We start from the raw sequence: 16131 nt of genomic DNA on the forward strand, positions 1-16131 counted from the left end.
AGCTAGTAAACATCCACAACGACATCGACTCCGGACAATACAGCGCCGACGAGCATTCCTGAGCTACGAATCTATGCCTGAAGCTAGCAATCTGCATTTAATCGCCTGCCAATTGGCTCGTAAACATGCCAGCTCCCGTCGTCATTGACCTGCTGTCCTCTCCAGAGTTGCCACCAGCGCGTCCAGCTGCATCAAGACCTGCACCGACTTCTAACCTCTCGAGTTCAGAAGTTACTGGGTTCATTGATCTTTCTTCCGATAATATATCTGCGTCCCTATTGAACCTAGACCCAAATCGACTTCATTCCGCTGTCGCAACCACAAAGATTGATTCCATCTCAACGGGTTCACAGCCCACATTTTCCAAAAGCAAAGCAGCCCCAGCAGTCGTCAAAGGCCACAAAGACTTTTATTTCTTGTCGGACGATTTCGATAGTACTGTCAACCTCGATGATAGTATTTCCAAGGTAGAAGACGACCCGTTTGCTTCAGATCCTCCTCTTCCCCCCACCAAAAGGCGACGAGTCTCTGTCTCCCCCAAACCCATCAAACGAACATCCGCAGCGTTTAAGAGAACGAAAACGACTGGATCGGCTGTCGTGGATGATATTACTTTTACAAGCTCCCCGGATTTCCTTGCGGAGGCAACGAACAGACGAAGGGAGAAATGGAAGCAAAGCCGACAAGACAATTTAGAGGAGGACATATCTGCTGACAAAGAGATCATCATGAAGCCGAGCAACATCCAAGGGACGGGTTGGTCTTTCAGTGCCCTTGATGAGAAGCCCGAAGATTCGGACGAGGAACTGCCTGATCTTGCTTCTGTGGCGAAGATTGTAAAACCATTATTCAGATCTTCGAACTCACAAAATGCCCTTGACAAATATAATGCGGACAAAGCCAAGGAAAAGGCTGCTAAGGAGAAGCTTGATAAGGTTAAGGATAAGTCTGAGAAGGCGAAGGAGAGAACTGAGAAGTCGAAGGAAAAGGCGGCTGCTAAGGAGGTTGAAAAGGAGGAGAAGCGACTCGAGAAAGAAAGGAAGGCCCACGAGAAGAAATTGGCCACCGAGCTAGCGAAGGTCAATACCTTGAAGACTGACAAGAAGATCTCAACGCCAGAAATGATCGTTGACTTGCCTTCCTCATTGAATTCCATACTCTTGGAACAGGCCTACAAGATGCTCCGTCAGCATGACGTTGAGTATACCGACAGGGAGAGCGAATTGCCTGTAGTCAGGTGGAGGAGGAAGGTGGAGGCCAAGTACAATGAAGAAGCCGGCCACTGGGAACCTACACCACTTCATATCCAGCAAGAGAAACACATCATGTGTGTGCTCAGCGCTCAGAAATTAGTACATCTCATCACCGGCGCAGAAGGTCAGGATTTGAATACCTACACTTTGAGACTGAAAGCGAAATTTGAGCCGTGCGAGGTCATCTACTTGGTTGAAGGTTATATGGGTTGGATGAGGAAGAACAAAACACTGCTAAATAGGCAGTATACTGCTGCAGTGCGAAGCCATGTTCAAAGCCAAAACGAAGCTCCCAGCACCAGCCAGCGGAAAAAGAAGAAGGAACCGGAATACGTGAATGAAGACTTGATCGAAGATGCTCTGTTGAGATTGCAAATCCATCATAACACCTTCATTCACCATACTAACGCCATGGTTGAAACTGCCGAGTGGATCCTTAACTTCACGCAGCACATTTCCTCGATACCATACAAGTAAGCTCTGATCCCGATATTATCCTTTCTCACCTCCAGGTCGTCGGAAGTGCATGCTAACATTTGAACCCAGAACTCAGAAGGCATCCCTAGACACCGGCTTCTGCATGGACACTGGGCAGGTCAAGACCGGCGACGACGCAGCCGATACTTACGTCCGCATGCTTCAAGAGGTTTTCCGTGTCACGCCATCTATTGCGTACGGAATCGTGGCCGAATTCCCGACTTTGCGAGAATTAGTGAAGACATTAAAGGCCCAAGGTCCATTGGCGTTGGAGGACTGCAGGAAATCAACTAATAAAGACGGAGCGTTTTCTGATAAGCGCATTGGTCCTGCTATCAGTAAAAAGATCTACAAAGTTTTTACGGAGTCAGATCCTGGTGTTTGGATCGTGTAACTTCCTGTTGTTTTGATAGTTGCTGGGGTGTTTGGGGCGTTGGAACTCATGTCGATGATCCGGTGTCGACTTTGAAATTGCATTGTTCTTTCTGCAACTTAGGAATGGTCACGGATATAGGGATCTGGCGGTCAGGCACATGGGTTATGCTAAAGGCTTCAGTAACATCATTATGAGATATTGAAATGAAGCGTTTATAATACTACAGAAGGGTATGTTATGATGCCACGTTTGTTTCTCGCTTAATCGGAAATATAGTTGTGCAGAACCAATACCAACAATAATTTGGATTTCAAGCACTGAATTACCACTCGCATGTTATTTTGCGGTCTGACAATATTAGGAATTACTTGCAAACTCCGGATCCTTCACCAGTGAGTGAACATCCGATCACTCCAGTTCGTCACTGAAATCTTTTCCAAGAAGTGCCCGCTCAACCAAAACAAAACAACTCAAGGATCACAATACAATGGCCCAGACCCACACCACCCCCATTTCGAGCAGCAAAGCCCAGGTCCACACGGCCCACCAGTTGTACCGCAATTCGTCGGTGTTGCAGTCGGTGGCTTGGATGTGGAAGTCGGCGTTGGCGTCGGCTTGGATGTCGTCGTTCCACAGAACTCAACACCGCTCCCACAGTATCCATACTTGGAGCAGCAGAGTCCAGCACCACATGTGCCCCCGACCCCTCCTACGCATGAACCAGCCTGGCCTGGGGCTTGTCAGTGATAGTTGTGGCTTGGAAAGTTTGTGGGGGCTCACAGTATTCTGGCCCGGTGCCGCAGTAGCCCCAGATTGAACAGCAGAGACCTGGTGCACAGATACCACCTACGCAGGCGCCGAGCTGGCGACCTGCTATTTCTGGGGTGGAAGCAAGTGGAGTTGCGAAAGTCGCTGTAAACAGAGAGGCGGAAGCGAGGATGGTTGTAAGGCTGAAGACCTGCATGTTGATGGGAAGTAGAGAGATAAGGCTGAGGAACCGAAAGTGACGGTGTTTACTCGGGGTATACAAACGATTCGAAATTCGACAGGAAAATGATGAAATATGGACTGGATGAAAAGGGTCCACTGCTTTCTTATACTCAATTCTTAGTGTACCAGGTCGAATACGAGAATTGGTCTTGTCCTCCAGTGCTGACTAGTTTGGTGGTCTGAAGCATATGCCATATTGGTCTGGAGTAATACCAGAGATGAGGGGAACCTTGACGATCAGTGCCTGAAGTGACGCCGTGGACTGCGATTACCTATTTTCTTGCATGCATCAGCACGAATTCAGCCATACAAAGTCACACAGCGCTGAAGTTTCCTGATTTTTGGGAGATGGAAACGCCTTTAGCGAGATCCAGGAGATGATCAACGGGGGATCTTCCGCGGACTACTGCACCACCTCCTGGGACGGATTTTCAGCTATATGTATCAGCAGATCTACATGATGAGGCTGGTAGCTGGTAGCGTGAGGAGGGTGTGGTGATTTTCAGGGCGAGAGATTCGCCGGAATTCAAGATTACTTAATCATAAAGCATCTGATATGCATGACATTCCGTCAGCGGCACAACGTGTTGTCCGTATTGTCTTGGCGCACAAAAGCTGCTGGAATTATTTTATAGCATGTCTTGTATAGAATCTTAGCTGTGCGGGTTGTTCTGGTAGATCTTGACTAAGGAGTTACTTCGTGTTTGGCAAGACCCTAGTTGTCACAATTTAGCAAGAGCTGCTTTTGCTCAGATGCAGAGAAGAATTCCATCGTCTCGAACGTGGTCCAGAGAGTCTAAGAAATGGAGACTATCAGATTGAAATGCGAGTGGATGAGTACACAAAGTTGATGCCGTGAAGTGAGAAAATTGCAGAGTCAGAATTCCAGTAGTATTTTTCATGTAACTGCACAGGGACTACAATATTCACTAGGCGATTCTTCGTTCTAGCCATAATATTCATTTCAATACCTTCAGCATGTATCATGGACCACTGGCCCACTGAACATTCATGCTGCTTTATCAAAGTCCTGAAACGGATACCTACCTGTCAATTGCTCACGACCCTCTCCCGTCACAAAACAGTCCTGAAAAGTGGATTTGCAATGGCGGCATCAGCAACCATGAACGGGTATTCAAACAACTCACAACAATAATCTAACGATATCTCCAGTTTCCAATCAAAGGGTGTCAATGATGACAGAAGCCATGTGCTCGATATCGAACAAAAGTAATACCTCCAGAAATGTATTTGAATACTTACTCAAAGTCTCTATCAGTCCTCGGTCTCAACAATGGAACGACATCCAGAAATAATATCCAAATACAAAGATCATGATGATTGATGAGGCAGTCATTCAAGCTGGTGCGAAGGAGGTGATCACCTTTGCATGGCAGGGTATGGACGCCGTGGTAGAACGCTCGATACCTGTCCCGACACGCCTTGAGACGAGGCAAGAGTACGTCCTAGGAAAGGTTAGCCCTGGCAAGAATTATAGGGAGGTAATGAGGAAGGGGATTTTGTTTGGAGCGGAGCGAACGCATCTGGAGCGTGCGAAGGAGCTTGTGAACTAGGTGAACGGAGAGAAGTTGAATTACAACTGGTGAGGAAATTGAACGATAGCTCGTCAAGATACTACCATTAACTCAAATGAACGTGAATGATCCCTAGAAGGTCTTGATATTCGACGGAGACATTCGAGTTCTCATGCTTCGGAATCAGGAATAGGGGCAATCACGCCTGCCCCACCCGCAAGCGAGACTCCTGCTTCTCCATCTGAACTTCTTTTGAAGGACAAGCTTTCCTACAAGCTTTGCGTCGATGACTATCTGAACCACTCATCTCTTCGCCTACTATTCATAGTCTTGGAGTACGGGCACGAGATGCACGGCATCCGGCGGATCATGACACAGGATGGGCTGGCAGGCCGAAAATATGGTCCGAGGGCCGTGTATCAGACCGCCCAGACCGAGACTCTAGGAGTTTCAAAGCTTGTGCTGGCCTCACCACAGCCCCCAAGGAGCCGAATCCAACCAGTGAGCTTCTCCAAATGATAGGATTTCATTGAGAAAGGTCCAGGCCGTTTCGATTCTCCCAGCTGTATCCTGTGGTGGGCTGGGATGCGCGGTTACGATTTCCTCTGATCTTCGGCTGTGCTGCCCCACTTTGGAAACTCCCCAAGTCGAGGGTACCATCGTCTCTTCTTCCTGTAGAGTTTGCTCCTTTGACATCTCCAACTCCATTTGGGCGGGCGACCAATTGTCCTTTGTTTCTACTCACAATCATTCCATTCATTCTTTCGCTGCGCGACCTTGTTCTTACTTCCATCAGAACCTTTGACAGGCCTCTAGCTAATTCTTCACTCTTTTGTGCGATTTCAACGACCTCAAATATCTTTCCTCGACGACCCTGGCGGCTCCTTATTAACAAATATCCAGAGCTTTGCTTGCTCATTCTTTCTTTCTATACTATCGACTTTCATAATTTCATAATGCGCATTCAAAACTTAGTATGGCGGTCGCTGTTAGTTCAGTCCGCAGCCGCGATCACAGTAGACCCAACATCGTCCGGTAAGGTCCAGCGATACGAACATGATCAGAAGTGTGAAGTCTGACCATCGTATTCTTCTAGCCTCCATAAAATCAGCTGCAAGTACAGCGGCGCATGGTCTGCTCACATTTTACCACGGAAACGAAACTGTACGTTTGTCCCGAACATCTAGACCTTCGATGGCGAACAATTTATTTGTGTATTGGAATGATATATCATTATTTCGACATATCATTCATACTTCTTGGTGCTAACTTTTCAAAGGGCCAAATACCAGGGCTATTACCTCCGCCACATTTCTGGTGGGAAACGGGTGGGATGTTCATGACGCTGATAGATTACTGGAGGTATACGGGCGACACGACATACAACAGCTTAGTATCGGAAGGCATGCTATTCCAGACAGGCCCAGAGCAAGACTTCATGCCTCCCAACCAGACCAAAACCGAAGGAAACGACGATCAAGGGTTCTGGGCTATGGCAGCTATGTTAGCAGCAGAAACAAATTTCCCCAATCCTCCACCGGACCAACCACAATGGGTTGCCTTGGCTCAAGCAGTCTTTAATGAGATGGCTTCGCGGTGGGACACTTCAACCTGCGGTGGGGGTCTGAGATGGCAGATTTTCCCATTCAACAACGGTTTCAACTACAAGAACAGTATCGCCAATGGCTGCTTCTTCAACTTGGGTGCTAGGCTGGCGAGATACACCGGAAATCAGACATATGCAAACTGGGCTTCTAAAGTATGGGATTGGGAAGCTTCTATCGGCCTGATAGATGATAAGTTCAATATCTACGACGGAGCACAAGACAAAACGAACTGCACAACCATCGATCGCTTACAATGGACATACAATGCAGGAATCTACTTGCATGGAGCAGCAAACCTCTATAACTTGGTAAGTGTATCCACGAATATGTGAACCACATACACTAACATCTTCACAGACAGATGGCTCCTCTCTCTGGGGCGACCGCGTCTCCGGAATCCTCAACCGCAGCAGTCAAGTCTTCTTCAAAGACAACGTAATGATCGAACAAGCCTGCGAGAACGGCAACAACTGCAACATCGACCAGTCCTCATTCAAAGCCTTCTTCTCATCCTGGCTCGCCAGCACCTCCATCCTCGCCCCCTTCACCGCACCCACCATCGCACCACTCCTCGCATCCTCGGCCAAAGCCGCCGGTTTGCAATGCTCGGGCGGACCAGACGGCAAGACCTGTGGGTTCAAATGGACGACTGGTGCTGCCTATGATGGAACCACTGGTGTAGGACAACAGATGAGTGCTCTGGGAATTTTGCAGAGCGCCATGGTTCAGATCCCTAGAAAGGCTGTCAGTACAGGTGGATCGACTGGTGGGACCTCAAACTCGGGAGGAAATACTGGATCTTCAGGAGGATCTGTTCAAGATGACTCTCTTCCCAGCTTCGCACCCGTGACAAACACCACTGGTGGTACCAGCGTAGGCGATGCATCCGCTGGAATCAGCAAGCCTGGAGGGTATGAGGTCAAGGAGATCAAGATTACGACGAAAGATACCATTGCGGCGAGTTTCGTGACCATCGGGATTGTGGGCAGTGTGATCGGAGGGAGCATCATCATGGTTTTGGAGAGTTAAGTTGTGGTAGAATCTTGGGTATTCTGGTTTCTCCGTGTGGATTTTCTTGTCGAGCATTTCCAGCATCGCTGTTCTTAAGCATAGGGTTTGGCGTGGCGTTATAAGAAGAGGTTGTGCATAGTTGGTAGTAAGGGTGTCTTGCACCAGTCAGTGTCTTAACCATTTGATGTACTGTAAATTGGCTGGATCATAGGGTTTGATATCCATAAATTACACAAAGGACGCTGTCAAGAATTCTTCTTCTTCGCCATCTAGCAGCATGTGGAGTAGATATGCTCTTGTACCTGATCTTGTCCAATAACAAGTTTTGCCAACCCCAGAGGTAGTTCTCAGTCCTAATGAATGGATTGCTGGATCAGAGAGAGTTGGATATATCCCATTTCCAGCCGTATCCTCAGCCCCACCTGTCCATTCATGTTTTTGACTGCCCGATAGAGAGACCAAAATACAACGCTTCATCCTAGCTCTGCAAGTGAAAGAATATGTCTAATCCTTGGTGTGAGGGATAGTGAAAGTGGACCAAAAAAGAAAAGGAGGAGTAAGTGAAAATAGACTATGTCCAACTGTTGTCAGATGTTGGAGGTGTTTGCTGTTGAATGGACAAAGAGAGGAGGTGGAAGTAAAACATGATGTAGAGGTTTGGGCGAACCATAGCCCGAAACCTACGTATAAGCGTCATGGAGGAGAGTGGCATGACTAGGACGAATGCTGGGAGACTATTTGCTGTCAAAGTGTCGGAGAGTCCACTGAAATCCCAAGTAAAACGTCCTAGACACAAACAGCAAACCAAATAAAGTCGATTGAAAGTCTTCCGTAGCACCAAAAGTATGGAAATGGCAATTTTGATATCCAAGCATTCATTCAAGTCTTTCCGCTCTACCACTACAACCTTCATCCAGAAACCTATATACAAGAAACGACTCTCTTATTCAGGACTTATTCGTCCCTACTGTTATCCAAGGAGTGAACGGCCAACGCCATTAAGATATCTTTGAAACGACCACAGCCAAGTCACAGCAAAAGGAAACGCAATGCTCCAACCCTTCGAAAATGCAGCAGTCAAACCCAGACCCAGATCAATCCAGATACAGTTCGATTTATATAGCCATCACTGCAATAACTGCAACGATTCCTGCGAAGAGGCTGCCTTTCAGCACCTTTTCTTGGCCAACTTTATCAGCACCGCTCTTCGTGGTATCGGAGCCCGATGCGCTGCTTCCGCTTCCTTGAGTGAATCCACCGGAGCCTGAGCCACTGCTCCCGGAATCGGTTGAACCAGATCCAGAGTCGCTGGTGGACGTGCTTGCAGGGTCAATACCAGCGGCGCTGGAAGATGGAGAGGAATGGGTGTCGACACCTGCTGGATCACCTCCCGACACACCTGGAACAGACTCAGCTGTGACTGTGGGCTTGGCTGCTGCAGATGTTCCTGATGGCTTGCCGAGATCCATGTTCTCTCCATTTGCTTGGAAAGAACCAAGGACTGTGGGTTTCTTTCCATCAACGACGGTATCATTGGTACCAGCGTATCCGTTATAAGTATATGAGACACCGTTGTTGGTTCCTGGGGCTGAGGTAGCATTGTAGCATTCCATGGTCACAGATTCAAAAGTTGCGTAGTAATATCCGTTGGTCTTGATGTCAACATTGTTGTCGAAATCAACAAGTCCTCCAGCCCAGTCAATCGTTCCCTTGCCGTTGGTTGGAAGTCCACCGGGCCATAGAGAAAGTTGAACACGAGCAGGTGTTTGTGGGTACTTCCACTGGTTGGAAGTGGCGTTCCAGGTATCGGCTTTCTTGAGAGTACGGCCGACCTGTCCATCAATCTTCCATTCGACGATATCTGGAGTCCAGTTGATTTCATAGGTATGGTAATTGTCGAAAGTATCCGAGAGAGAAATGTTGGCACCATTGACGTCTGTCTAAAATTAGTATACTTTCAGAATAAGCATGAACATTAAGTACTCACAATCTGGGATACCCTGGAAGTAGAAGTTGGATTGAGCATTCTCCAAATCAACACCAACAAACTCATAATCAATTTCGTCCTTGACATCAGAGAGCAAAATAAATGCAGTGACCACACCAGCGCCTCTGCTAGTCTTGAACTTTGCCTTCACGTTTCCGTACCACATGTACGTAGTACTTGCGAGCAACGTTCCAACACTGTCCGGGGGCATGGTCAAGAGAACATTATTCTGGTACGAAATGGGCTCTCCGCTGGATACCCAATCCGCCTTTGTGGCATCTCCAAGGTACTTGGTGTTGGGCTGGACCATGTCCAGGTTCTCGAATGTGTGGACCTTGCTCTGGCAGACGGGTGCGGGTGCGCAAGAGTCGAGTTTGAATGACGATCGAGGATCACAACCTCCCAAACAATATGCTCCAACACCGCATGATCCGTATTCTATTTACAATGTTAGTATGAAATTTAATAAATTAAAGTTTGATATTGACTTACGCGAACAGCAAGGAGTATCCGAGGGACACTTCTTATCCAAACCACAGCTAGGAGCAGCAGCAAAAACCGTTGAGGCTGAGGCCAAAACGGCCACAAGAGTCGAAGTTCGAACCATTATGTATATTGACACAAAAAATGCTGGAGAACAAATAGAAATGGCGATCGAGTCGAATGATTATTGGCGACGCGACCGTTGGGCTTCGATTCAAACAAATAAGAAGCAGAAGTCGAAGGATTCCCTTGCCGCAATTCTTTCAACGGGAAGGCGCAGGCTGAGGCTTTCCTGGGAACAAATAGGAAAGTGAATCAGATCCTGATTGAAGGAGTCTAGGAAGGGGCGTAGGAGACGAGGCCGATCTTTATTGGACGAGTCGTCCTGTTGCTTGCTTTGATCGTGACTTCTTGTCTCTCCTTAAAACAGTTTGGGCGAAAGGGTTGAATGAAAATGCTTAAGTGTTGATGCCGTGCAAATATTCTATAGCGAAAGTGAGGGTCCAGCGAGGGGAATTGGACAAGATGTCCGAGCGATGAGTCGAGTCGAAACGAATCGATTGTCGATGTTGTCGTGGTTGTCGAGTGGGATGAACTGGAGAAGAAAGAGAGCGAGAAACTGGATTGGAGATGATGGAGAGACTTTCACGGAGGCGAACAGGCCCGCCCGACAAGCAAAGCACAGCATGCACAAGACAGCACAGCACAGGGGCAAAAACGAGTGGTGGACCAACATTTGCTGTATTGCATTGCATCGCCCGCCGCTTGGCGTAACTGACAAAGGACGGCGCAGCTCACTAACCCTTCCGTGTCTAGCAGCATCACCAAAAAGGATGGAGAGCGAGCTAGAAATGGTTCTGACCAGTAAGGACTTGATTACCCCTGACATGAAACCTATTATTGTTCTGCTTCTAACCCGCGAAGTATGTAGCGCATGTCGCGGCCAAATGGTCCTTAAAGCAGCAACAGAACAAGTGCGGAGAGCGATGCCGATCTCTTCGTATTTGGTGGAGATATGAACTCCCTGCACTGGATGATGGTGGGTGGGTGCGCAAATGCAGCATTCTGGCTCACCCCCAAGAAAAAGCGACACCAAACATCATCTACTTGTCTCCAGGTGGGTGCGATACGAAGAAATCTTCGCGTCGCAGCCAAATCACGAAGATCGTGGGTCTTGATATCCTTTGCTGTTAAACTTTAAGCTTAACGTTATTCTTGTTCTAATGCGACATCACGAGCCTAATCAGACAACAAATCTGGTGTTCTGCAACAGCGGAAGAAACTGGATGAGCAGCGGTATATTCAGCCAGTGTTGAGCATCCGCTCTCATATTTTGTCAATCATATATGTTTATGACGACAACTCTGTTCCTGTGTTTCTAGTATTTAATAAACATAATTTCTGCTCATCACCGCTGGTTCAGCAACATCCAAATACATTCCACATGTGTTTTATCTGTCTTAGCGACCAAAAAATCCTTCTCATATCATTACAATCAAAACACCACCCCTCTCCCGAAGTCTCGCGAAATACAGCCCTCAATCCAACTCCACCTTCCCTCTCATCTCTCTCGTGACATCTTCTCCACCAACATTTCAAATCTCCGAAAAAAAATGTCTCCAAGCAATCTACCTTACAGGAGAAAGCAGGTTCCGACCCACCGTGGGAGTTGCATTTTCCTGAAATAACGACCTCTCGACTGCTAAGAATTTCTTATCACTATCAATTGACTGTCAATTGACAGTTACTAGAATTTTATAACAGTGATATGATTATTATTCTAGGAAAGTGCCCCTCTCACGGTGGGTCGGAACCTGCCTTTTCCTTTAAGGTATCTCCCCTTGGCACAGATCTCGGGCATTTCCCTACTGTACCCCACACTCCAGCATCAACACCTTTCTTCGGGTATGCCACGACCAAAAAAGCAAGTCGGCAACCCCACAACTTTCTGCACGAACAAACTTCATTTCAAGACGACCTTGCAGCTTGCAGAAAACTGTGCAGAAAAGTCGTGGTGACCTCCGCACGATACATGCAAGTAAGTTTTTGCGACGACCCAGGCGATCGATCAGTCGTCCAAGATGTCAGATCACCATTCATCCATCAATCATCCATCCATGGAGAAGTTTCTCCCCGCTCCAGAGATCTACTGCCTCTGCTTCTAAACATGTTGCCGGAAAGACACAGATAGGCAGGCAGCAAGACTTGTCTGATAGCACAAGATAAATATGCTCTAGCCATGCTAGATCCTGCAAGAAGCCGAATCATGGAATTCGAACCGAACCTCCAGTACACGTGTACCGAACCGATCGAGTTCCTTGTACTATCATACCTCTGCAAGCGAGGTGAGTGTAGGTAGGGCTCGGTAGGCCAGGGGTAGTCGTATCTAAGTAGCATCGAAGGGTATCATTTACGTACAGAGGAGCTCCAACAAGTCCCGGACAAGAACCGAGATGTCGCAGGTTCCTAGTGCTATGCTGCGCTGCGCTGCAACGCGATGTGACGAGATGCGATGGGGTGGGCTGGGCTGGGGCGGAGATGTAATGTGATGAGATGAGATGGGAGATAGGGGGTGTGATACGATATGCTTTGCCTGGGTCAATGATCCTAGATCCTGGCGGTTGTAACTTTTGGGATAAGCGTGCACAGCAGATACCGAGTTCCGGTTCCGAGCTCAACAAACAGCTGTAAGTCGTTCTGTAAGTCGACCTTGGAGTCAAGTACTTTGTAAGTATTTTCTGGAAATCCTCCCTTGCTCACTTGCGCATCTGCTACATGCCAATGAAGAGTTACCACCTGCTCGCTCGAAATTATACGGTGGAGTGAAGCCACACCCGATTTGCAAATCATTGATTTAAGCTTCCAAGGTATCATTCCCGCACGCATTCGCATTTTAATCCATTGGGTATTTCGTCCCCTATCGTATCAAAGTCCAATCACAGCCAAGTCCAGTCCGGCCCTCGTCAATCAGATCAAAGCAATCGATTCAAATCGAGTCCCCATCCCACTCCTATAAGTCCATCTCAGAACCAGGAAGTAAAAGTCGTACATACTCCTTTCCTGCCCCGGCTGCCCTAGCCAGATTCAGAACAGAAAATGGCCATGTTATCCCTAAAATCCTAAGGCGCAACCCGTAAACATTCCACCATAGAATCGAAGAAGAAATCGTCTCAGAGACGTTTTGGAATCAGAAGGACGAGCGCAAAGAGACTTGTCGACGCCAGACCAAAAGAACTGAAGTATCCGCCTGCGCCAGCCAAATGCGGCCGCATAATGCCCTGAGTGTTGTATGCAAGGAAGAGAAAGAGAAGACTCCATGAAGTCTCGGATAAGGTTGAGATGAGGTTGAAATGCTAGGGGTTTAAAGTGAGTCGAGGCCGGAGGAGTTCAAAAGGTCGTCTGTCCTCCAGCAGGGTTTATATCTTGCCACCAAAATGCTCTTTTGCGTACTGCTCGCATGCTTTGGCAGGCTTGCCAACTTTCTTGCCAATCTCTTTCCACTTGTTCGTCTCGTACTCTTTGATGGCATTGAGAAGGGCCTGGCTCTACCCAAACATCAGACACGTAAGTCATACATGCAACAACAACAGACATACCTCGTCTTCCGCGAATTCTGCATAATGCATATCCTATAGCCCTGTTAGTCAATGCTTTTCTGCGGCACTTCCAGAACAACATCTTTACTTCCAACATCTACAGTCCTAATATCCAGCGCCAACGAGCGGGAGTGGAAGCGAGGAAAAGTGGCTACGGCCGAATGGGGAGATGTACCTTGTACCAATGCTTCTTTACGCTGCCTTCGGTTCGAAGTGGAAATGTCTTAGAGTTTCCCAAACATCAGCACACTTTCCGACAGATGGAGATCGGTAACGTTCAAACCTTTGCAATGTCTGCCCAACTGTTACCTGCGTCCCTCATGGTCTTCAACCTCTGCTCCTCGGCTGGAGTCCAAGGAGTGTTGGTTCTGCTCTTCTTGGTCGGAGGAGGACCCATAGGTGATTCGGTCATACTGGGCTCATCCTTTGCAGCTGCCGCCGGCGCTGCTGCTGAACTAGATGAAGCTGACATGGTGGCTGATGCTAATGCTGATGTTGTTCCTGTACCTGTTCCAGAAGCGCGTCTTTTCCGCGTTGGTGAAGTTTCTGACTTTACTGTAGAGTCGGCAGTCGGACGTGATTGTGATGGCGATGATCCTGTAGAGGCTTCGATTTCAGTACGGTCTGCTCGTTTCGACATTGGCGACAGAGGAGACAGTTTTGCGCAGTTGCCTGCTAATGGAGTGGAAAGAAATTAGGGTTGGGGAGAAGGCTCAGTTGTTGTGGGTAAACTCTAGTCGGCCTGATCGCGTGTGGCTGGAATCGCCTTGCTCAGGTTGCTGGGGTGTAGGTACAAAGATACTTCAGATCTGATGTACTGCGAATCACTCGGTACTTCAAATCAAGTATATGTAGTCAACGAGGCTAACACCCCTTTGCTGCATATCTTGCCGCAGACCGGTGATGTTGTGAGAAGGCAAAACTGCGCTTGAAGTACCCGCGAGGAGCCAGAAGTGAAGTGAAGGAAATGTTCAGTTTCCGTACGAATACGTGGAAAAGCTGTCTGCGCATACGAGATGGAAGGATCTAAAGTACTCCAGTGATCTGATGACTTCAGGGCAACTAGCGGCCTTAAGTAGAGTACGCCGTCAGTACATGCAGTTGGCTCGAAAGAGATGTCATTGAAAAAGAGTTGCAGGGAAGGAAGATGGCGCAAATAGCTAATTAATGCCTGTCTCGATCCGGCCCACGGTACTTGCAGTGACCTCGAGCGGCAGGAAAGCCCAGGAGAGGACAGGGACTTGGTACTGGGGGCATGTGGCTTGCCATTGACCCCTAGACGCGTTATGGACAAGGCTTGCATGCTGCCCACCAGTAGAGTATGGTTTTTTGGACTGTCATCGCTGTAGTAAGCACATCGTTCTGCGGGGTTGAACTGGCTCTGCATTCTAGTTCAGCTTGCTATTAGCTGGATCATAAGTTCTTTCAAGTACATGTACGGAGATGTTTTCTAGCGAATCTGATTGCCTTCCAGGTGTCTGAATCGCTGCACGGCTCTTAGCTGGACGCTGGTCCCTTGAGGACTACTCTGATGGTACAGTACTTCCTGCGTCTGATAGCTTGAAGTATGAATACTGTCCTCATTTTCGTAGCGGACAAGGGTGTGGGAACACCGAACTGTTTGTCCGGCTGTAAATTCAGGCGATTGCGACCGTAACCGCACCTACGGGAAGCAGAAGGGAGTGGATAGTCGAGGTGTGGGTGGCATCTGTTGGTTCTCCAGTGAGGATCGCCCGTCCCAAGCCTGCGTTTAAGCACCAATTCAGGCGTGTGCTGCCGTAGAGGCAAGCCAGGACAGGAGTCAAGAAAAAGGCATGAAGTACTTTCCCGTACATCAGCTAGCTGCCAGTAGTGGCGGGTGTGGACAGCCCAAATGGGACTGTGAAAAAAGAGGGGACTGTCCGAGGAGGACAATTTAAGCTCATGTTTCTCCGAGCTTTGGCATTGTTTAAGAAAACAAGGGCCAGGACCCAAGCTCAGAACCAGGCTCACGCTCCTCCTGTTGCTCAATGCTCATTATTCCACTGATCAATGCTCACTTCTCAGGGGGGTGGGGGGTAAGATAGCCGCTTGAAACTAATCTCCATGTCCAGCTACTCTAAACGAGCAGCCGGACAATATCGCACGCGGCAAAGCACACGAACCACATAGGTACAGTACTGGAACCACAAAAGAGGGACGACTGCAACACCGCATCGTGCCGCAGGGGAGAAGACACTACTACTGGAAGTTCACCAGCGCACTGTTGTACGTACTGTGCACCTGCCTCACCAGAAGCCATCCAGCTGGGACGGGGCAGAGCGGCTGGGCAAGGTACTAAAGGTACGGATGGTGGTCGACGGCGACCCCATGAACTCGGGCTGGTGCTGCATCGGTGCATCGGTGCATCGGTGCATCTGCAATTTCCTGCATTGTCAGTGCGGTGGGAAGCAGGTGGCCGTATGTGGCATGTCCATGTCGACGCTGTAAATTACGAGCCCGGCTCGAGTCGCCTATGAATGTTGGATGGAGGGAGGGAGGGAGGGAGGGAGGAAGGAAGCAAAAAGTAAGTATTGGTACAGTTGGACAGTTGGACTGTTGGACAGCTAGGGAGTTCTGGGCCTAGCATGAAATGAAATGAACGAACAACAACCTGGAGGCCACCATGGGACAGGGCCAACGCAGGGAACTGCAGGCATAATCGGTTGGTTGGAGAATTGGTGGTAGGGCAGAGCAACAAGCAGCAGAGCAGACCAGGACTAGTCAAGCCAAGCCTGGTTTTCATGCCCGCCGGTAGCTTTTGCTCGTGCTTGTGCTTGTGCTTGTGCGTTTCCTTT

At 48.4% G+C, this 16131-nt stretch overlaps 5 protein-coding genes across 5 annotated transcripts; 2 read left to right on the plus strand and 3 right to left on the minus strand.

Moving 5' to 3' along the window:
* Window positions 1–125: 125 nt before the first annotated feature.
* On the plus strand, window positions 126–2124 carry ONS95_005477 (uncharacterized protein; the record flags this gene model as incomplete). The annotated part of the gene is made up of 2 exons (XM_058498886.1): window positions 126–1726; window positions 1800–2124. 2 exons carry the CDS (start codon window positions 126–128, stop codon window positions 2122–2124), a joined length of 1926 nt encoding a protein of 641 aa, XP_058351153.1.
* Window positions 2125–2391: 267 nt separating this feature from the next.
* ONS95_005478 (uncharacterized protein) lies at window positions 2392–4766 on the minus strand. The gene is made up of 3 exons (XM_058498887.1): window positions 3369–4766; window positions 2887–3325; window positions 2392–2836 (listed from the first exon to the last, which is right to left on the minus strand). The coding sequence occupies exons 2-3, from the start codon at window positions 3068–3070 to the stop codon at window positions 2577–2579; spliced, it is 444 nt and encodes a 147-aa protein (XP_058351154.1). The 5' UTR covers window positions 3071–3325; window positions 3369–4766; the 3' UTR covers window positions 2392–2576.
* A 143-nt stretch (window positions 4767–4909) lies between these two features.
* Window positions 4910–7733, plus strand: DCW1_5 (hydrolase 76 protein). Its single transcript, XM_058498888.1, has 2 exons — window positions 4910–6546; window positions 6596–7733. Exons 1-2 carry the CDS (start codon window positions 5761–5763, stop codon window positions 7265–7267), a joined length of 1458 nt encoding a protein of 485 aa, XP_058351155.1. The 5' UTR covers window positions 4910–5760; the 3' UTR covers window positions 7268–7733.
* Window positions 7734–8098: 365 nt separating this feature from the next.
* Window positions 8099–10528, minus strand: ONS95_005480 (uncharacterized protein). The gene is made up of 3 exons (XM_058498889.1): window positions 9729–10528; window positions 9237–9674; window positions 8099–9185 (listed from the first exon to the last, which is right to left on the minus strand). Exons 1-3 carry the CDS (start codon window positions 9841–9843, stop codon window positions 8365–8367), a joined length of 1374 nt encoding a protein of 457 aa, XP_058351156.1. The 5' UTR covers window positions 9844–10528; the 3' UTR covers window positions 8099–8364.
* A 2607-nt stretch (window positions 10529–13135) lies between these two features.
* On the minus strand, window positions 13136–13955 carry ONS95_005481 (uncharacterized protein; the record flags this gene model as incomplete). The annotated part of the gene is made up of 4 exons (XM_058498890.1): window positions 13136–13258; window positions 13316–13348; window positions 13491–13538; window positions 13599–13955. 4 exons carry the CDS (start codon window positions 13953–13955, stop codon window positions 13136–13138), a joined length of 561 nt encoding a protein of 186 aa, XP_058351157.1.
* Between the last annotated feature and the right edge of the window lie 2176 nt (window positions 13956–16131).

The sequence above is a fragment of the Cadophora gregata genome (genome assembly GCF_030347475.1).
Source record: "Cadophora gregata isolate MNR1 chromosome Unknown scaffold_16, whole genome shotgun sequence".
NCBI lineage: Eukaryota > Fungi > Ascomycota > Leotiomycetes > Helotiales > Ploettnerulaceae > Cadophora > Cadophora gregata.